We start from the raw sequence: 23,207 nt of genomic DNA, 5'->3' as shown, positions 1-23,207 counted from the left end.
ACCGTAGTAAACTTCGATGTCCAGCGGCGGCTAGAGGCGGAACGGCGGCGCCGGAGGACCTCTAGACCAAGAGGGCGCCTGAGGACCTCTGGACCAGGTGAGGCCTCAGTGAGGCTCATCTTTACCCCTCTCCTCCCTAGACAAGCGGGTGCAGGTATTAGACCTGTGGGGGTAAGTTCAGACACTAGGCTTGTGCGCAGCTAGGAGTGTCATCCCCTGATTTGGGCATTAGGCCCAAGCCATTGTATTGGGCATTTTAGGCAGCATTAGGCCCGAGGGTGCATGGTGGGCACTAGGCCCAGATTACTCCAACCGGCCGCATGTTAGGCGGGCACTAGGCCCGTGGTGCTTTGTCAGGCCTCAGGCCTGGGGATAATTAGGGGGCAGTAGGCCCAGTATAAAAAGAGTGCTCCCCAGATGAATAAAGGGTGATGCTGGGCACTAGGCCCAGGCCACTCCAATGTAGGCAGGCCTGCTTGGCCTGAGCCCCTAGTAAGTTACTGTACAGGAGGTGGGTAGGCTGTACGGCACCCACTCCCCAGAGAGTAGGCAGGGATTTAAAGGGACAGCACCGTTTGATCTTGTACTGTTATATTGTGATGCGTGTTGTTACCGTGCAGGGCAAAGTGTTTGTTTTAAAGTTTGTTTACAGTTTGTGCATAGTTGTGTTGCACCACATACACCTGAGCTAGTTTGAGGGCTCTGTTAATGAAGCTAGTCTAGCGGACGCACACTAGGATAGAGTTAGGCCCTGCATGGCTGTTGTTTGTTCTGCCTCCTTACAGGAACCTGTAAGTGTAGAGGAAGATCGCAGTGCAAAATTGGCAACGGTGACTGACATCTGTCTCTATCTGTCCCTCCTGTCTGTCCCCTGAGCGCCAGTTCGGTGGACCTTGCACGGCCGTGCGAGGTCCTGGGTGCACCTCAGCGTGAGAGCGCTGATAGGTGAAAGTTGGGTGGCTGAGGCTTTGTGCCTGTGATGACATTTTACCCCTGGGGTATCCTCTTTTCCGGTGGAAGAAGAGTTGATACCCCTTAATTGGTTCACCTCTCTTCCCAGTTCGCCTGTCATCAGCTCCTGGAAGGGGATCGCCATGCCCGGGTCCAACTAACGGTTCCAGGTTCGTCGAAGTTTCCGCAACCTGAAGGTGAGAATGTGACGCGAGGTAAGCAGCAAGACTACACCTGCACGGCAGCAGACACTGTACCCGCACCGCCACTCCTACACAGTGTCCCCTTTTTACACATTACGGCAGACAGAATAGATACAGTAGATAGACAGACAGACAGACAGACAGACAGATGATACTTACTGTCTCCGCTGGCTCAGGCAGTCAGGCTTCCTCTGTGCAGCTTCTAGCAGATCCGAGGCAGGGGAGAAGGAGGAGGAGGGAGGGGGACTCGGGAGCCGCAGCAGCGCAATGTAATTGGTGGAGGTGCCGCTGCAGCAGTCACAGCGGCGGCAGCCAACCTATGTGAAAGGAGAGGGACAGCTGCAGCAGCGCCTCCACCAATTACATTGCGCTGCTGCGGCTCCCGAGTCACCCTCCCTCCTCCTCCTTCCCCCCGTGGCTGCGTCCCTGTGCTCTCCTCTCCTCTTTGGCGGCCCGCAGCACACAGCGGCAGGCGGCATGTAATGAGTCAGTTTGACTCATTACATGCCGCTGGCTTTGGGCCCCTTCACAGCAGCGGGCCCCAGTGCAAGGCACTGCTTGCACTGGTGGTAGTTCTGCCACTGCCACTGCAAGTCACTCCATATGCAGCAGCGGCCATGGTGTACGGACAGGTGAACGCATGCCCAGTAGAGGTTTTTCACACCCTTTACCGCATACATAGTATCATATAATCGCTCAACTGCGCAAACATTAGCATTTCATCCACCATTGCATCAGGCCTAGAATTTTCGTTTGCACTTTGAGGTGGCAACTTTGTAGTGTTCATTTAGATTATAGTATGCCTAATATATTTTGGTTTCTCTAAAAAAAAAAACTTTGATACGTTGTATACACACATACAGAATCATGTACACAACAACAGGAACAATATTTGCTGATGCTTACATTTTCTTTTTTTAACCCAATTTACATAATAACCTTCAAATTTTTAGTTTAAAAACTTTCAGAAAAAAGCCTACAGTAAACACCTAAATAATGCCAGATGAAGAAGGACGTCTCTTCCTAATAACAGTACATATATTACAAACAAATGTTCATTATTTTACCTTATAAATGAAGTCTGGTACGTTGTGTATAGCATTTGTAACCGCGGACCCGACAGGACCAACAAAGTTGGAAAGAACTTCATAGTATTTCCAAAATGATGACATCAATTCCTTTACTGTAATAAAGACATGATAGATATACTGTATTCTTTGTAATATTAGATTATCGCATATGTGATGCCTGGCCTACAAAAGTCAATGTTTATAGAACCTCATGGAATATGAATTATCATTTTGTAGAGATGCTAAACATGAACTATTACACCTTCATGTAGGGACAACCATGAAATGGTGCCATCTGTGATTTACATTGATGGCAATAAATCATCAATGGTTTGCACCATCAGAAAAGAATGGGTGGGGCTAGTCAACATGTATAGGGCAGTGGTATGTATCCTCTGCCCTGTGGTGAAAAAAATTGTGCCACTTCCTGCCATCGATGGTGGAGAACGACCAGATCTCTGCCGTCAATGCAAAAATATCAACCTTTCGGTGGCTGACAACCATTGATGGTCAATGACCATCCCTACCTTCTTCATACTGAAAACATTAATTAAATCTCAATTCTCTCAAAACAGTTACACTTTATGGTAGGTTGCAGTGCCAAATATGGGGGATAAGAACAGGGTCTATATCTTGATATACATATGAGTTCATACTGCACAATTAACACATTATACTTCATCTGTGATAATTTCCCCAGACTTTGTGATTCTTCATTCTGCTTTCTTTTTTTCCTTTTAGCTATTATATTATCATGATGCTGGAAAGGAAACAGACTGGGTGCCTGAATCACAGTCGCACGCAATTTGTCTGCATATCCGGACGGATTATGTGCTCTGAAATCATTGTGGATCTCCGCCTATATCTGTTTGGCTGCTACAACCTGCCACTTTTGACAGTAGCCATCATAGCTGACAATTCTGTCTACACAGCCACAGCACACTTATCCCATATGAGATTTCCTAATCACACCCACCAGGGACGGCACAGAAATCTTGGGGCCCCGTACAGGGATATCTCTGGGCACCCCCAGATTATATATATATATATATATATATATATATATGTGATACCCTGAAACTGCAACCCAAATCAACTGTGGCACTACAGGTGCCAGCATGACTTTAATAAAAGTAAAATGTTTGCTGGAGTTGCATAAGCACTGTGCCAGCAGCCTACAGCTTGCAGCACAGAAGGAGTTAACAGCACAGCTCATAGCAATACAGATCAGTCTGCAAAATGCAAAGGGCATGACTCACCCTTTTGCAAACTAAGAGCGGGAAATCCCAGATAGAATGTGGTCCTGGGAATGCAAAGTTATAAAAGGGTTGTCCTGCAGCAGCCTGCAGAACAGTGAGCTGAGGAGAGTGAGCAGGCAGTGAGGAGACTGAGAGAACAGTGAGCTGAGGAGATCGGGGCAGAGGCGGTAAGACGGAGAAAGAAAGGACCGCGGTGTGAGGGGAACGAAGAGAACGCGCCCACCCGCCGGACTCGCCGCTGCCTGCCACGGCCGGAGAAAAGGAACAACACCGCCGCGTGTACAAGAGAGGGAGGTGGCTCAGGTCACAGAGGCTTCCTAACACCTGCCCAACATCAAAGACGCCACGGCACAAGGGCTGGAGATCCGGAAGGGGGGAGATCGCGTGGGAAGAGGATTCCCCTAACAACAGTCATACGGGAGAGGCTGCAGTGACTGGGAGCACGGCTGCAGACAGCAGGAGCAACGAATATACCGCAGGTACTCTCACTTATCCCCAATACCCCAGCTATCCAGGTTACAGGAACCCCAAGTACACAAGTACTGTACCTGGGTCTTCATAGATGTTTCCATGTAAAGTAGAGGGTTATCATTAACTGCCGCCTGTCAGAAAGGGGGACGCCCCTAACCCTAAACAGCTCCGTCAAAGACTCTCCCTATGTAATAGCGCCTCCTAACGGGTCCATGTTATGACCTTCACACTTATACTGCACCCGGTTGTTACAGCACAGTTCAACAAAAGGTAACAGGACTGTGCAAACCCCTGTTCTTACTGTGCAAGCCAGAACTGGTCTGTTTACTAGTTTATATCACTGGATGATGAAGGGTTAAATGAGGAATCCGTAAAGCATACAAGTAAGTGCCACGTAGGCTGGCTTTATTTGTATTACCAAATATGGTCAAGCACTGTATGCTTTCTATACATTGATACTGTGTATCTGCTAATGCTCTAGTTTCACCATGTAGCCTACACATGCACGGACGCCCTTATATGGAGATTCCCCTCGTGACTGGCTCGTGCTATGTGTCCTTCCTGCATATGAGATCCTGTATGCTTTTACTAAACTGCCTAGTAACTGTTAACGAGCCAATGACAATGTAACACATACTGCTTACACCCATGTATCCTGTCCTTTTTAACAAGCTGTTGCCCCCCTAATAAACCAGAGTGATTCTTAACCAACAGCTGCGTGTTTATTCTTTGTGTTAAGAGTTGCTCTCACGGGTACCTAAGAGGTCATCACATCGAGGGGGTTAAAAAGCAAGATCCTAACAATCTGGGGGCTCGGAGCCGGGATCCAGACGATCGTCCCCTGACCGGTAAGATAGAGAATTTTGTTGTCTGTCTTGCCCACTAAGGGATTGCGACCATCTACTGGATCTGAACCCGTAGCGTGTTCTGGGAACACGTATGGTAATATCTGAGTCGAGGACTCAGCAATACTTATTAAATTTTAGGCGCCAAGAACAGGTATCAAGGATACCTATAGAGGACCGGGGGTCCGTAATAGTGCTTCCTCGATATGATCACCTACTATTTTTTTGTCATGACAAACTGATATTGTGTACAGTCACAGGGACATTAATTGTACGGGTGGTAAGTGTACGTACATTTGGTGTCACATATTGTTGTACTGTTGTTGTTTTCTGTTCCCGGTAGTTTGTGTAGGGAATATGCACTCCCACATGTTACCAATGATCTATGATCAGATCAGCTGAATGCATACATAGACTATTGTTCCCCTTCCCTGTTATTTGTGAATTCTTTTAGAAATATATTGCGCGGGTGGTAAGTGTACGCGCATTATATGACAGTGTGTTCAGAACAGTCTATGTTTTTGTGATAGGATTGTTGTTGCTTCACCTTAAAATACGTTAGTTACTTGTTGGTAATATGGGATCAGACCAGAGTAAAGAGACTGAATACCCCCCTCCCCTCCCGGGAGAGACCTGCAAGGAATATGTTGCTCGTGTCTCCCCTACAAATTACTACCTTGTTAATCCCTGGCTAGACAACCTAGCTGGCTGGACAGAAGCCATGAAAAGTCCCGATCCCTTTCCCAGAGACGGGTCAAACTTGCCATTTTATATGGATATGGTGAAGGGCTTATGTCTTGAGGACAAGGAAGCTTGGCCGTGGTATGACCACGATCCTCAATGGGATATGACATATATGCGGGCGGGGGGAGAGCAGTGGCTTACCATAGCCCCTCATTGGCAGGATAAACCAAGAAAGGTCAGGACTAAGAACAGATCCAACACTCAGTCCCAACTTCATGCAAAAGAAAAAGACAGATTTCAAAAGTTAACTAACAACATCTGTCCCCCACCCTACAACCGCCTTTACCCATCTTTAACAGACGAGGACATCTTAGCCCTGTCCTCTGCAGTTATTCCAGCCCCGCCATCTGCCCCTACACCCCCGCCACCTCAGTCATCATCCATCTCCATCTCACTCTCACCCCCTCGCTCCGCCTCTGCAACCACTCGTCAGTCAGCGGACTCCACAATTGTCACTAATGAAATCACTAGTCCTGGACATACCCGGTCCGGTAGACTCATTTCAGGGGCGGACGGCGGTGCACAGGGGACGGAGACACACATGCCTTTCATGACAGTGGGTGATCAACTATTAAAAAAACCTATTGAGGTTGAAGATTTAGACAGAATTATTAAGAACTGTCCCAAACCTACGGTAGCACCCAAGGGCTGCATCGCTTACTTAAAAAAGGCTTGTAATGGGCGCAGTTTCACACAGGAAGACATGAGACTCATCATAGACGGGGTCATAGATCATTACAACGGGTGGGATTGGAGTAAGGTGCCCACAATCAGTGCCCCTATAGCAACGGCTAATCAGACTGCCACTAATTACCCCCTCAATACACAAGACGGCATAAAGAAAATGTGGGATGAACTGAGTGAACATATGGACGCAGTGTTTAAAACCCGCTCGTCTCTCCCAGTAGCAGTAGCTTGCAAACAGAAACCTAGTGAGAATGTGACTGAATTCTGGAAGAGATTTAAAAAGTGTTGGTCAGAGGAGGCAGGTCTCACCCTAGTTAATACCGACAACTTACTCATTTCTACATTTATAAACAACTTGTTGCCATCCGTGACATTAACTGTAAAACAAAGTGTTTCTAGTTGGACCTCAGACAACATTGAGGTATTTAGTAAACACTTATATGAAAAGGAAGCAGCAGGCTGTTTTGACATCAAAAAGATTACCCAAAGTGTACCAACCCACAGTTTTCAGAACCCCCGGAGGCAACACCGGAACCCTCGTCCCCAGCGGGACATCCCACATAATAGGGGTCCTCCTGCACCTCCAAGCAGACGACATACATCCTGCTTTAATTGTGGAAAAGATGGACATTGGGCTAGGGACTGTCCTTACCCCTTTAATAAAACTAAACAACCATTGACTGAACCTGTCCCCACTAACAATACTCCCAGAGACGCCCCAAGGTTCCAAATTGACTGGCAGGGACAGCCCCGCTGACGGGGCCCGGAGGAGAGTGTCCCGACTTTCATGCAGCTCACTGGTCACTGGAAGGAACCCCCAATGGTCAATCTAGGCATAAATGGAACAAGTGTCCCATTCCTGATTGACAGTGGAGCCACCACCAGTGTCCTGTGTAGGGACCAGTACCATGGACCCTTAAGAAAGTCCGCTCCTTCAATGGGAATCAATGGGATACCCACAAAAGCTTATTCCACTGTACCTATCCCTATTGACACACCACGTGGACAATATATAGGGACTCACTCGTTCACTGTCATACCTGACTGCCCAGTTAACCTGTTGGGAAGAGACCTCCTTACTGAACTACGGATAACCATTACCCCTACTGGTAAGGGTATGGACATAATCTCACCACATTTCCCCGTGATTACTGAAACCTCTGAACTAGACACCATAGACCCCCATGTATGGGCAGATGGGCCCCTCGACACAGGCTTGATATCTTGTACCCCCTACAAGGCCACACTGAAATCTGATGTACATCCCGTTTACCAGAAACAGTACCCATTGTCCAAAGAAAAAATGGATGGCCTTAAGCCCATGGTAGAACAATTCCTGCAGCAAGGCATACTCAGACCCGTAGTCTCTCCTTACTGTACACCTGTCAACCCTGTTGTTAAATCAGATGGATCAACTAGATTTGTACAAGATTTGAGGGCAATTAACCAGCTAATTGTCCCCATTGCTCCCATAGTCCCAGACACTAACTCCCTCCTCTCAGCCATCCCTGCGGACGCTGTGTACTTCACCGTCATTGACTTAAAAAATGCTTTTTTTAGCATACCTGTTGACCCACAGACACAACTGCTGTTCGCATTTTCTTTTGGGGGCCAGCAATTAACTTGGTGTAGGTTACCCCAGGGGTTCATAGACGCTCCTGTCGTTTACACCATTGTCCTCCAAGCCACTTTAAAATCATGGCACCCCCCCCAAGGTTCTGTCCTGCTACAGTATGCAGATGACCTGCTTCTCTGTAGTCAAACGGAGGAGGCCTGCCGAGAGGATGGTTTATCACTGTTACTATGGCTCTGTAAATGTGGACACAAAGTGTCAAAAACTAAAATGCAATGGTGTAAAAAGCAAGTTGATTATCTGGGTTTTGTCCTCACAGAGGGAGAGAGGAAGGTCAGTCCACAACGCATTCAGTCTGTACTGGGTCTGGTCCGCCCAGCCACTCAGAAGGAAATGCTGTCCTTTCTGGGTATGATAAACTACTGCAGACAGTGGATATCTGATTGTTCCTATTATGACAATATTCTGAGACAAGCCACACTAGCTGACAAACCCAGAGACATACAATGGTCACAAGAAATGTTGGATGCATACGAGAATTTGAAATGTTTGTTGATTAAAAGTCCGGCACTTGGCCTCCCCAACTATGTATTACCTTTTCACCTCTTTGCAAGGGACAACTGTAAAACCATGGCGGGGGTACTAACTCAAGAACATGGAGGTAAGCTGCGCCCCGTGGCATTTTTTTCTAAAATAATGCCCGTGTCAGTCCAGGGAATGCCTGCTTGTCTTCGAGCCCTGGCAGCCTGCGCAATGGTGGCTGAGATGGCTATGACTCTCACCCTAGGTCACCTTACTGTACTACATACCACACATAATGTAGTTACCCTACTTAAAGGCCTCCACACACAACATATGTCTGCCCAACGCCTCAGTAGCTACGAAGTACAATTGTTGGGAAATCCATCCCTTGCTATTAAGTATGCCAATGCAACTTCAGGCCCTGCCCCTATTTTAAATGCTCTCCTTGGTCTCAAAGGTCCCCTAGACGACTTGCCCGATGACCATGACTGCTGCATGACTATTGAGACTGAGACATCTCCCAGATTGGACATGTCCCCCATACCGGTACCTGATTCTGACCACGTCTTTGTTGACGGCTCTTGTACTAGACCAAATGACTCCACATACCAAGCAGGTTATGCCGTTGTGCGCCTGCCCAATGACATTCTTGAAGCAAAGCCCATACCTTACCAATCTGCCCAGGCTGCTGAGCTCATAGCCCTAACCAGGGCATGTACTCTGTACCGGGATAAACCTGTTACCATCTACACTGACTCAAAATACGCCTACGGCGTTGTGCATGACCATGGAGTCATCTGGTCCCGCCGGGGTTTCATCGGAGCTGACGGTAAGAACATATCACATGCCAAACTTATCACTGACTTACTTCATGCGATACTCCTGCCTAGTGATATTGCCATCTTACATTGTAGGGCCCACACTGGCGGGGCTGATGAAATTTCCAGGGGTAATGCCCTCGCAGATAGCTCCGCCCGCAAGGCAGCTCAGCTCCCCACCATACACCAAGCCATGGCCGTCATGACCCCACCCATGATAGATGATCAGTATCTACTTACTGAACTCCAAGTTTCTGCCTCCCCCAAAGATTTAGCTGATTGGTTGTTTCCAATAATGCAGAAGAATCCTAAAACAGGATTAATCTGCAAAGAGGGGAAACCATGTATACCTCAAGCAAGCGCTCCTTTGTTCATATCGCACTATCATGGGATTGGTCACAACAGCAAACATACAACACATACATTACTAGACAAAGATTTCTACATCACAGACGCTAGATTACTAGTTGACCAGTATGTTAGCAGATGCATTACATGCTTAAGAAACAACCCTAACAATCCTATGAAGGCAGCTCACCAACACCTGGCATATCCAACCACGCCTTTTACTCATTTGCAAATTGATTTTACTCATATCCCAAGCAAAGGGGCTAAACAGGAGTATGCTTTAGTCATAGTAGACATGTTTTCAAGGTGGCCCGAAGCATTCCCTACCAAGGTGGAGGATGCCAAGACTGTTGCTAGAATACTCACACAGGAAGTTATACCCAGGTGGGGCTGCCCATTACAAATAAATAGTGACAAAGGTTCAGCTTTCACGGCCAAGATCACACAGGCTTTGGTAAAGGCCCTACAGATAGAATGGAAGTTTCACATTCCGTATCACCCCCAAAGTTCAGGGGTCGTAGAGAGGATGAATAGGACTATTAAGGACAAGTTAAGGAAGGCCACGGGAGGTACCTTTCACAAATGGAAACAAGTCCTCCCTATCATTCTAGCAGAAATCAGGATGACCCCACAGAAGACTTTGGGATACTCCCCCTTTGAGATACTCATGGGAAGACCCTTTCCCACGCCCTGGGCAAAGAAACCCATGATAGTGCAAGAGGGGGATCTCGATCAGATCAGGGAAGAATATGTCAGGTCTCTCATAACCAAACTGACTGAAGTTGAGCATAATGTTGTTCGGAAAAATCCCTCTAATCCACAGGAACCAACTCACCCCTTCCAGGTGGGAGACAGAGTGGTTGTTAAGGTTCTCCCCAGAAACAAAGAACCAGGAGACTTTGCGTACGGTCCCGAAACAGAGGTTGTTGCAGTTACCAGAACAGCGATCCTTACCAAAGAAGGCCCTACCTGGATACATGCATCCCGAGTAAAGAACACACCTAGACCAGACCGGGAAGGAAGACCGGAAGGGGTACTAACGGGAGTAGACAACTCTGACCCCCAACAACAAAGAGAGGTACTAACGGGGGCGGACAGCCCTGACCTCCAGCAGGAAGAGGTACTAACGGGGGCAGACAGCCCTGACCTCCAGCATGAACAAAGAGGGGATCCACAAGAAAGAGCCATCGATTTTTGAACTATGGTGGAAATGTACTACTTTAACTGTAATTCTTATCCTTCCATTGCCCTGCGAGGCTGAGGTGGCCATAACTGAGGAAGCAGGCACATATACCTTTTGGTATAATTCCTCTAGTACCGAGGTAGCCACCTACATAATAGACTATTGTACCATCGTCCCCTGTAAGTCCAAGCGATGGTCCTGGCAATGTGACCAATATGGGACACCATATTCCTCTAATCAGGCCTATATCTGTGTCACCAGCCCTAAGTGGGGAAAGGAGTGTGACTCCTGGGGGGCGGTGGGGTGGAATTCAGGAATTAATTGGGGATACCAGCCCCATGAGGCAACTCTCAAACGTGATAAAAACGGGGAATCATTGCTTTCTCGACTCACTCTTTATAGGAAAAGTAAATGTGATAGCCACTTTATAATAAGTATACGGCATCCCCAACCCACTGACGCTGACACCTATGTTCTGGGGAAATATGGAGAACATTTGTCACCCCGAAGACAATTTCTCTTAAAAGATATGTTTAATAATTCAGATTATCAGCCTAAAGCTAGTACCCAAAGTAATCCCCTGAGGCCTCACATAACCACATTCAACGACATAATAGCCATAAACAATCCCACCTTCGAAGACACCCTAGCTATTGAGACTGGGTTTTCTGACATAAATTTTTGGTTAGAATGGATGAAATACAGTGCCATCAAACATAATAAAAGTAACTGCTATGTTTGTGGCAAATCTAGACCCCACTTAGGTACAGTGCCTCTGAATATACCCCCATACCAGGAGGGTTGTTTTTTCAGCCTCTACAATGGCACAGAAACCAACAGTAGTGAATGTGAGATGTGGAAAAAGGAATACCCCATACTGTCTAAGAATCCCAACCCAGGTAACACCATAACTATATACCCTGGTAATTACACTTGTTATGTATTCAATGACACCTCGGGTAGAAATTTGAAAACTTTCCCCCCAGGATATTGTGCAGAGAGAAGGACTACTGTCCTAGTTAACCAGACTAAATCCCTAGGAGATATCTATTATATCTGTGGGGACATGAGGCTAAGAACAAAATTAGACACCCCATGGAAAGGAGAGTGTGCATTGGCTAAAGTAATCATGCCCCTCCATATTCTCTCAGAAGATGAGCAACCACCTTCTCCTACTGTAGCCTCCAAGAGAAGGAAAAGAGAGAGCCCAGAAGGTAGCTTTGACCCCCATGTATATATTGATGCTATAGGAATCCCTAGAGGAGTTCCTAATGAATTTAAAGCTAGAGATGAAGTTGCTGCAGGTTTTGAATCTTTAATCCCTATAATAACTGTTAATAAGAATGTTGCTTGGATTAACTATATATATTATAATCAGCAGAGATTCATTAACGACACCAGAGACGCCTTGGGAGGAGTAGCTGAACAGTTGGAATCCACTACCCAGATGACATTCCAAAACCGTATGGCCCTAGATATGATATTAGCAGAAAAGGGTGGAACATGCGTGTATATAAAAAGGGTAGAAGGATGTTGTACCTACATACCAGATAACACAGGTCCCAATGGTAAGGTCACCTTAGCTATTAAAAGGTTAGAGGATTTATCCATTGAGCTGAAGAGGAATTCAGGTATTGATAACCCATGGAGCCAATGGTTTGGATGGTTTGAAAATTGGAAGCAGGCCCTTGTCCAGTTAGGAATCTATATATTGATTATTCTTGCTATTATCTGTGTTGTTGTTTTTTGCATCATACCATGTTGCAGAAAGCTTGCTACCAAAGGTATTGAGAATACCCTTATGTATGAATCCATTGCCCCTGCACACGTAAATTCCCCTGAAGGCTACAAGCAGTACCTTGCCAAATACAGGAATAAGGAGTTTAGTAAGAAGAATCATATCATTTAAATATATGATTCTAAGAGGGGATTGAAGGGTTAAATGAGGAATCCGTAAAGCATACAAGTAAGTGCCACGTAGGCTGGCTTTATTTGTATTACCAAATATGGTCAAGCACTGTATGCTTTCTATACATTGATACTGTGCATCTGCTAATGCTCTAGTTTCACCATGTAGCCTACACATGCACGGACGCCCTTATATGGAGATTCCCCTCGTGACTGGCTCGTGCTATGTGTCCTTCCTGCATATGAGATCCTGTATGCTTTTACTAAACTGCCTAGTAACTGTTAACGAGCCAATGACAATGTAACACATACTGCTTACACCCATGTATCCTGTCCTTTTTAACAAGCTGTTGCCCCCCTAATAAACCAGAGTGATTCTTAACCAACAGCTGCGTGTTTATTCTTTGTGTTAAGAGTTGCTCTCACGGGTACCTAAGAGGTCATCACATCGAGGGGGTTAAAAAGCAAGATCCTAACAGATGATAACTGACTTACCTTTCTGTGGATACAAATGCGGTTGGTACCGTGAATCATTACTGCTATTCTGTATTATGGAGAAAGTGGTTTTGCATACCTGTTTACAACTGTTTACCTTGCGTCCACTGACGCCTCCTTAGAAGTCCTCTGTTTCAGTATAAGCAGTCTATTAGAGAGACATTGGCCGCAAACGCACCTGGGGCGCAGGAACTGAACATTACGGTCCAGCATATAACGCCCCCCCCCTCGTGGACAGTTTAGGGAGGGCTCCCGCGTTACTGCCAGGACATACTTTACCCTAATAGGACATTATTCTCCAAATGATTGGTAGTACGGGTGAAGTATTTGATTGTTTGATTTGGTCAAAGTTATACCTTCGAGGTGTTAAAACTGTGAATGTTGTTATAAGACAGGGAAAGACTCAGGTTATTGTAATAATGATCAACCTAAGCAACTGTGTTTAATGAAAATTGAGTTACAGCGGTGACTGATATCGTCAGTGCAATAAATGGTTGTCACCGTCTCCATGTGTCGTGGTCCTTGAGCACATTGGGTTTGGGTTGCCCTTCCGGGGTTCTCCTGGTCCTTCTGCCCCAGCCTTACAGGTGAGGAGAAGAATAGACGCTGGCCAAGACATCATTGAAGAGTGGATACGGCCGATTACGAGACCGACAGAGTTTCAGGTACGAACCCTTTTATAGAGATATTACACTTGGCGTCCGCGAACAGGATCGTTTCAAGATGTCGAACCCAGATGTTCCGGAGTCGTCCTCGGCACAGGGACAACCACCAGCGGCACCCGGAAATCCGACAGGGACAACGGCATCACCGATCACCATGCCATATTACTTTGGGGCCTCATGGTTACCGACATATGCAGGAAAACAAGTCCCTGGCTCAAGTACTTTCAAGGCATTCAAAGACAAAATGCTCTCCATGTTCCGCCTATATACGCTCACGGAAGAACAAAAAGTAGAGATCCTGAAGGGACAATTAACCGGCCCAGCACTGAGGGAAGTAGAAGCATGGGAGGATACGGAGAAGAAGAGTGCAGATTGTATACTCCAGAAATTAAGGAACATATTTGAATGCAGAACGGTAGCAGAACTAAAAAGCCGTCTGTACGCAAGAAAGCAACGACCAGGCGAATCTCTTCGGGAGTTTGCACTAGGCCTACAGGAAGCCTTGAGGGCTGTACAAACACTAGATCCACTGGATGCCGGACTGACCGATGACACCCTAATTAATTTATTTATGGAAGGAGCACAAGGTGAAGCAATTCGGTCACAATTACGAATGTGGAAACGCCAAAAACTGGACAGTTCCTTCTCTGCATTTAAAGAAGATGTTCTACAGATCTTAGGAATGAATCAGGGCAACGAGGCTGAAGACGACGAGACACCAAGGAAAGTGGACGAAGAAAGCCTCCAGAGCACCCCTTCGTACAAGAATGTAGACACCACTACCCGAGCGGGGGCAGTCCTTCAGCAGGCACAGGCCCCAACAGGGCCAGACCCTATCGAAACCCTTAACCGACAGATGTCAGAAATGACGCTCAGCCTGTCTCGGATGAGCCAGAAGCTGGAAGAACTCTGCAAAGAACCAAGTGGAAGCCGACGCAGAGAAGGGCGTCAAGAACGCGGTGGAAGACGCCACCCTCGATGGGAGGTCACGAGGGAGTCAGGCCGAAGGCCTACCGATCGGTTTGACCCACAGGGTCGACCGATTTGTAGGGGATGTCACCAGAGCGGACACATCGAACGGAACTGCCCACTTGACCCTTTAAACGGGGGGACCCCGAGGCGAGGGACCGACCCTCGGGAGGAGAACCACTGACAGGTCCGCCATCGCGGGATTGGTGGCCCCAGTATGTAGGAGAGTGCCCTCACCTGAACATCCGCATCAATGGGATCGAGATACCAGCTCTCTTGGATACGGGCTCACAAGTCTCTACAATCCGATTCACGGAGTTCCTCCAACACTGGGACGAAGCTACCATTGTGTCCCCACCCACTACATGGCTCCACTTGCTAGCCAGCAATGGACAACCCATCGCCTTCCAAGGCTACTGGGAAGCCGACGTGGAAGTAGGAAACGCCGCCCTGACCCGCCAAGGATACCTCATCACCACGGCGCCCAACGCACACTTGCCACCCGTGATCCTAGGCATGAACATTCTGCGAAACTGTCCAGAGGAACTAGTAGAAGCCCTGCGACACGAGATGAAGACCGCGACCCCTAAGGAGCGAAAGGCCCTGCAACAGACCGTCAAAGTACTAGAGGGCCGATGGAAATTCATTAATGGTCAGGGTGAGATTGGAAAAGCCCGAATCACCGACCGCCAACCTGTTCTGTTGAAACCGAATTCGGAGCAAGTGGTGTGGTGCAAAACGAGAATTGGTCCGGGGGGAAGAAACTACGAGGCTCTGGTGGAACCCTGTGACCGGGACGGACAACAGCCGTTCGCTGTGGCGAGGACACTAGCCAAGGTGGTACACGGGAGGGTACCAGTCCGTCTTCTGAACCCACACTCATATGCCATCAGACTCTACAAGTATTGTCCGGTGGCGAAGGTCAGTTGGATCGACTTCCAAGACATCGTGAGACAGGGGGTAACCATGGCTCAATCAGGAGCGGCAGACGGCGAAAAGTCGGCGGCTGAGGAAGAACCCCCATGGTGGGCCGAGATCCAGATTGGCGATGTTGACACCCCCACTGACCAAAGAGATGGAATATTACAGCTGGTGCGACGCAACGTTGCTGCATTCAGCCAACACCCTTCGGATTTTGGTCAAGCGGATGAAGTGTATCATCACATTCCCACCGGGACAACCCCTCCTATCAAGGAACGCCACCGACCCCTCCCCCCAACTATGTACCAGCCAGTGAGGAACATGATTGCGGAAATGAAAGAGGCTGGAGTCATCCGTGAAAGCCACAGCCCATGGGCCGCTCCACTGGTGATAGTGAAGAAGAAGGACGGTAGCCTGCGCTTCTGCGTAGATTATCGCAGGCTCAATGCTGCAACCCACAAGGACGCCTATCCGCTTCCCCGAATCGAAGAATCTCTGACAGCCTTGAAGACGGCGGCGTATTTCTCCACACTGGACCTCACCAGCGGCTACTGGCAGGTCCAAATGGCCCCTGAAGACATTGAGAAGACAGCCTTCACTACGCCAATGGGCTTATTCGAATTCCTAAGGATGCCATTTGGACTCTGCAACGCCCCGGCCACCTTCCAATGTGTCATGGAGCATTGTCTCGGACACCGCAACTTCGAGATGGTCCTGCTGTACCTCGACGATGTGATAATCTTCTCCAGAAACTACGAGGACCATCTGCGACATTTGGAAGAAGTGTTCCAACAGTTGATCCACTGCGGCCTGAAGCTTAAACCGAGCAAATGTCACCTGCTCAAGCCCAAGGTCCAGTATCTGGGGCATGTCGTCAGCGCTGAGGGCGTGATGCCCGATCCGGAGAAGATCAGAGTCGTTCAGGACTGGCCAGTCCCCAAGACCGTCAGAGATGTCCGAAGCTATTTGGGATTTGTGGGGTACTATCGACGCTTCATTGAACAATTTGCCACAGTGGCAGCCCCGTTGCACGAATTACTCAGAGGCCAATCGGGTCATGAGCGAAGAGAGTCGTCCCTGGTATGTTGGGGAGAGGAACAGCAGCGAGCCTTTCATCGGTTGAAGACGTCCTTAATCGAAGCCCCGTTGTTGGCCTATCCCGATTATGAACAACCATTTCAAGTTTACAAAGATGCTAGTCACCGGGGTTTAGGGGCCGTACTCTCCCAGGTGCAGGACGGGCGGGAAAGAGTGATTGCATACGCCAGCCGGGGCCTCCGCAAGACCGAGCGTAACTGTGAGAATTACAGCGCATTTAAGCTAGAGTTACTCGCCCTCATCTGGGCCGTCACCGAGAAGTTTAAACACTATCTGGCCGCCACGCCGTTCGTCATCATGACGGACAATAACCCGCTGGCACATCTGTCCACTGCTAAGCTCGGAGCCCTGGAACAGAGATGGGTATCCCGATTAGCAAATTTCCAGTACACCGTATCCTACCGAAGTAGGAAGTCCAACGGGAACGCCGATGCCCTCTCCCGGTTACCCACCGTGGACATTACAGAGGAAGATAGAGATGTGGATGAGGATGTCGAAACCCCGGTGTTTAAAGTCTCTCGAAAGGGACGAACGGTCACGTCAGACCCCCTATCCGTCACCGGACCTCCACGAGTGGAGAATGCCCTACTGGATGCTCCCACAGTCGACTGGCGCGAGAAGCAGCGGAAGAATCCAGTGCTGAGGGAACTTGTGGCCTTGTTGCACCAGCGGCGCCCATTGACCCGGGCCCAACGGGATAAAGCCGACCCGGAATTGATAAAGTTACTACGGCATAGGGACCGCATTCACTTGGAGGAGGGGATCCTAGTGCGTACCAGCATAGATCCAAGTACCCACCAACCAGTCACTCAGGTGGTTGTATCCAAAGATCAAGCTGCTCTTCTGCTCACGGCCTACCATGACAAGTCCGGGCACTTCGGCACACAAAAGACTGAAGCTATCCTACGCACACGGTATTTCTGGGTGGGCATGCGAGAAGATGTAGAAAGATGGTGCCGCGACTGTGTTCCATGCACAAGGAAAAGGCAGGCCGACATTACCCAAAAGGATCCTCTGCATCCCATTAAGAGTCAACATCCACTACAAATTGTTGCCCTGGACCACGTGAAATTGGAGCCGAGCACCAATGGATATCTGTATGCCCTTACAATAACGGACCATTACAGTAAATTCCTAGTAGCCGTCCCGGCCAAAGACCTCACTGCAAAAACCACTGCTGAACTGTTTTTGAAGCACTTTGCCAGGCCCTATGGGTATCCAGACTGCATCTTGACCGACCAAGGCCCTGCCTTTGAGTCGCAGTTGTTTCACGAACTGTGTTCCTACTACGGCTGTCGGAAAGCTCGGACCACAGCCTATCACCCACAGGGGAATGGATTGTGCGAAAGAGCTAACCAGACCCTCATTGGGATGCTCCGGAGCCTGGTGGCAGAAGATCGCACCAAGTGGACGACCGTACTCCCCGAATTAACCTATCTTTACAACAACACTGAACATTGCTCTACCGGCTTCACACCGTACTACCTCATGTTCAGCCGACGAGGCAAATTACCCCAGGACCTGGAATTGACCCCTGCTGTGGTCCCTCCCATCGACCCAAAGACCGACTGGGTCCGTGAGCACCAGCGGAGGATAGAAGCTGCCCGAGAAATTGTAATAAAAAGAATTGAGCATGCCCAGCAGCGCCAAGAGATAAACTACAATGCCCACATCCGACCGGAGGCACTGAAGACTGGGGACCTTGTCTGGAAGAAACGGAATCACCGTACCAGCAAGCTTGACGCTATGTGGGAAAGTTGCCCGTACGTCGTGATCAGTGTTCCTGAGGGCGACCGATACACCTACAAGATCCGTAAGGGCCCGGAAGGTCCAGTCAGCGTGGTACCAAGAGACCAACTCAAGCTCTGTACCGTAGAGTTACCAATGAGAAGCGCAGATCCACCTGTGGCAGAGGGACGGGAGACCCTAGGGGGCATACCCTTACACGATCCCATGGAGCTCTTAGTGTTTATGGGTGGACTACCACCACCGTATTCAGCCCCATCCATAACGCCAAACCCGGTGTTCAATGGGCCTGTTGAAGACCAGGATCGGCCTAGCCTAATTACCGCTCCTGACGAGAGCGACATCCCTGGGGTTGAGACCAGAAGGTCAGGACGCAGCACCCAGGGCGTCCCGCCTTTAAGGTATAGGGAGTAAACTGTTAACCGTTTCCACTGTATACTTATATCCGATTTGTTTACACCTGTTTATGGTTATGCTTAAATTGAGATTTATATTAGAGACTTTGGCCTGCTGCCATAGGCGTGAGGACACGCAAGATTTTAGCTGGGGTGCATGTGATACCCTGAAACTGCAACCCAAATCAACTGTGGCACTACAGGTGCCAGCATGACTTTAATAAAAGTAAAATGTTTGCTGGAGTTGCATAAGCACTGTGCCAGCAGCCTACAGCTTGCAGCACAGAAGGAGTTAACAGCACAGCTCATAGCAATACAGATCAGTCTGCAAAATGCAAAGGGCATGACTCACCCTTTTGCAAACTAAGAGCGGGAAATCCCAGATAGAATGTGGTCCTGGGAATGCAAAGTTATAAAAGGGTTGTCCTGCAGCAGCCTGCAGAACAGTGAGCTGAGGAGAGTGAGCAGGAGACGGTTTTGGAAGCCATTCACAAGCTGTACTCTCAGCAGGTGATAGTCAAGGTACCTCTTCTACAACAGGGAAAGGGGTATTATTCCACTCTATTTGTGGTACCGAAGCCGGACGGCTCGGTAAGACCTATTCTAAATCTGAAGTCCTTGAACCTGTACATAAAGAAGTTCAAGTTCAAAATGGAGTCACTCAGAGCAGTGATAGCGAACCTGGAAGAAGGGGACTTTATGGTGTCCTTGGACATCAAGGATGCGTACCTCCACGTTCCAATTTACCCCTCACACCAGGGGTACCTCAGGTTCGTTGTACAAAACTGTCACTATCAGTTTCAGACGCTGCCGTTCGGATTGTCCACGGCACCTCGGGTCTTTACAAAGGTAATGGCCGAGATGATGATTCTTCTTCGAAGAAAAGGCGTATTAATTATCCCATACTTGGACGATCTCCTAATAAGGGCAAGGTCCAGAGAACAGCTAGAGAGGGGATTAGCACTGTCTCAAGAAGTGCTAAAACAGCACGGCTGGATTCTGAATATTCCAAAATCCCAGTTAATGCCGACAACTCGTCTGCTGTTCCTAGGGATGATTCTGGACACGGTTCAGAAAAAGGTTTTTCTCCCGGAGGAAAAAGCCAAGGAGTTATCCGAGCTTGTCAGGAACCTCCTAAAACCAGGAAAGGTGTCTGTACATCAATGCACAAGAGTCCTGGGAAAAATGGTGGCTTCTTACGAAGCAATTCCATTCGGCAGATTCCATGCACGAATTTTCCAGAGGGATCTGTTGGACAAATGGTCAGGGTCGCATCTTCAGATGCACCAGCGGATAACCCTGTCTCCAAGGACAAGGGTATCTCTTCTGTGGTGGTTGCAGAGTGCTCATCTATTGGAGGGCCGCAGATTCGGCATACAGGATTGGATCCTGGTGACCACGGACGCCAGCCTGAGAGGCTGGGGAGCAGTCACACAAGGAAGAAACTTCCAGGGAGTGTGGACGAGCCTGGAAACGTCTCTTCACATAAACATTCTGGAACTAAGAGCAATCTACAATGCTCTAAGCCAGGCAGAACCTCTGCTTCAAGGAAAACCGGTGTTGATCCAGTCGGACAACATCACGGCAGTCACCCATGTAAACAGACAGGGCGGCACAAGAAGCAGGAGTGCAATGGCAGAAGCTGCAAGGATTCTTCGCTGGGCAGAGAATCATGTGATAGCACTGTCAGCAGTGTTCATCCCGGGAGTGGACAACTGGGAAGCAGACTTCCTCAGCAGACACGACCTTCACCCGGGAGAGTGGGGACTTCATCCGGAAGTCTTCCACATGCTGGTAACCCGTTGGGAAAGACCAATGGTGGACATGATGGCGTCTCGCCTCAACAAAAAACTGGACAGGTATTGCGCCAGGTCAAGAGATCCGCAGGCAATAGCTGTGGACGCGCTGGTAACGCCTTGGGTGTACCAGTCGGTGTATGTGTTTCCTCCTCTGCCTCTCATACCAAAAGTATTGAGAATTATACGGCAAAGAGGCGTAAGAACGATACTAGTGGTTCCGGATTGGCCAAGAAGGACTTGGTACCCGGAACTTCAAGAGATGATCACGGAAGATCCGTGGCCTCTACCTCTAAGGAGGGACTTGCTTCAGCAGGGTCCCTGTCTGTTTCAAGACTTACCGCGGCTGCGTTTGACGGCATGGCGGTTGAACGCCGGATCCTAAAGGAAAAAGGCATGCCGGAAGAAGTCATTCCTACTTTGATTAAAGCAAGGAAGGAAGTAACCGTGCAACACTATCACCGCATTTGGCGAAGATATGTTGCGTGGTGCGAGGATCGGAGTGCTCCGACGGAGGAATTTCAACTGGGTCGATTCCTACATTTCCTGCAATCAGGATTGTCTATGGGTCTCAAATTGGGATCTATTAAGGTTCAAATTTCGGCCCTGTCGATTTTCTTTCAAAAAGAATTGGCTTCAGTTCCTGAAGTCCAGACTTTTGTTAAGGGAGTGCTACATATACAGCCTCCTGTGGTGCCTCCAGTGGCACCGTGGGATCTCAATGTGGTTTTGGAATTTCTAAAATCTCATTGGTTTGAACCACTAAAAAAGGTGGATTTAAAATATCTCACATGGAAAGTGACCATGTTACTAGCCCTGGCTTCGGCCAGGAGAGTGTCAGAACTGGCAGCTTTATCTTACAAAAGCCCATATCTGATTTTCCATTCGGACAGGGCAGAACTGCGGACTCGTCCGCATTTTCTCCCTAAGGTGGTGTCAGCATTTCATCTGAACCAGCCTATTGTAGTGCCTGCGGCTACAAGTGACTTGGAGGACTCCAAGTTACTGGACGTTGTCAGAGCATTAAAAATATATATTGCAAGGACAGCTGGAGTCAGAAAATCTGACTCGTTGTTTATATTGTATGCACCCAACAAGATGGGTGCTCCTGCGTCTAAGCAGACGATTGCTCGTTGGATCTGTAGCACAATCCAACTTGCACATTCTGTGGCAGGCCTGCCACAGCCTAAATCTGTAAAGGCCCACTCCACAAGGAAGGTGGGCTCATCTTGGGCGGCTGCCCGAGGGGTCTCGGCATTACAACTTTGCCGAGCAGCTACGTGGTCAGGGGAGAACACGTTTGTAAAATTTTACAAATTTGATACTCTGGCTAAGGAGGACCTGGAGTTCTCTCATTCGGTGCTGCAGAGTCATCCGCACTCTCCCGCCCGTTTGGGAGCTTTGGTATAATCCCCATGGTCCTTTCAGGAACCCCAGCATCCACTAGGACGATAGAGAAAATAAGAATTTACTTACCGATAATTCTATTTCTCGGAGTCCGTAGTGGATGCTGGGCGCCCATCCCAAGTGCGGATTATCTGCAATAATGGTACATAGTTATTGTTAACTAATTCGGGTTATTGTTTAGGAAGCCATCTTTCAGAGGCTCCTCTGTTATCATACTGTTAACTGGGTTTGATCACAAGTTGTACGGTGTGATTGGTGTGGCTGGTATGAGTCTTACCCGGGATTCAAAATTCCTCCCTTATTGTGTACGCTCGTCCGGGCACAGTACCTAACTGAGGCTTGGAGGAGGGTCATAGGGGGAGGAGCCAGTGCACACCACCTGATCGGAAAGCTTTACTTTTTGGGCCCTGTCTCCTGCGGAGCCGCTATTCCCCATGGTCCTTTCAGGAACCCCAGCATCCACTACGGACTCCGAGAAATAGAATTATCGGTAAGTAAATTCTTATTTTTTGGAGCCCAGGGCAAGATGTAAAATGCCCCCCCCCCCAAGGAAAAAAAACATAGCAAAAGAAGCATGTGCGCGCCGAAAAAATGGGCCTGGCCACACACCAGAAGGGGTGTGGCCACACTCCAGAAGGGGTGTGGCCACTGAAAATGGCCCACAGTGACAGATACAATGCCCCACAGTGCCAGATACATTGCCCCACAGTGCCAGATACAATGCCCCACAGTGCCAGATACAATGCCCCACAGTGCCGGATACAATGCCCCACAGTGCCAGATACAATTCCCCACAGTGCCAGTTACATTGCCCCCCAGTGCCAGATACAAGGCCCCACAGTGCCAGATACATTGCCCCACAGTGCCGGATACATTGTCCCACAGTGCCGGATACATTGCCCCACAGTGCCGGATACAATGCCCCACAGTGCCAGATACAATGCCCCACAGGGCCAGATACAATGCCCCACAGGGCCAGATACAATGCCCCACAGTGCCAGTTACATTGCCCCACAGTGCCGGATACATTGCCCCACAGTGCCGGATACATTGCCCCACAGTGTCGGTTACATTGCCTCACAGTGCCAGTTACAATGCCCCACAGTGCCGGATACATGCCCCACAGTGCCAGA

At 48.6% G+C, this 23,207-nt stretch overlaps 1 protein-coding gene across 4 annotated transcripts in view; it reads right to left on the bottom strand.

Annotated features, from left to right (window-relative positions):
- Positions 1-23,207, bottom strand: part of MIA2 (MIA SH3 domain ER export factor 2) — a 298,404-nt gene that overhangs the window by 201,411 nt on the left and 73,786 nt on the right. For all 4 annotated transcript variants that reach the window (XM_063947624.1, XM_063947626.1, XM_063947625.1 and 1 more), the window contains exon 7: positions 2,222-2,337. In XM_063947624.1, the coding sequence (XP_063803694.1) occupies positions 2,222-2,337 (116 nt within the window). The remainder of the gene's footprint in view (positions 1-2,221; positions 2,338-23,207) is intronic.

The sequence above is a fragment of the Pseudophryne corroboree genome, chromosome 12 (genome assembly GCF_028390025.1).
Source record: "Pseudophryne corroboree isolate aPseCor3 chromosome 12, aPseCor3.hap2, whole genome shotgun sequence".
NCBI classification, from domain to species: Eukaryota; Metazoa; Chordata; class Amphibia; order Anura; family Myobatrachidae; genus Pseudophryne; species Pseudophryne corroboree.
Note: the sequence above shows the minus strand (reverse complement) of the source record. Positions and strands in the feature narration are given on the sequence as shown.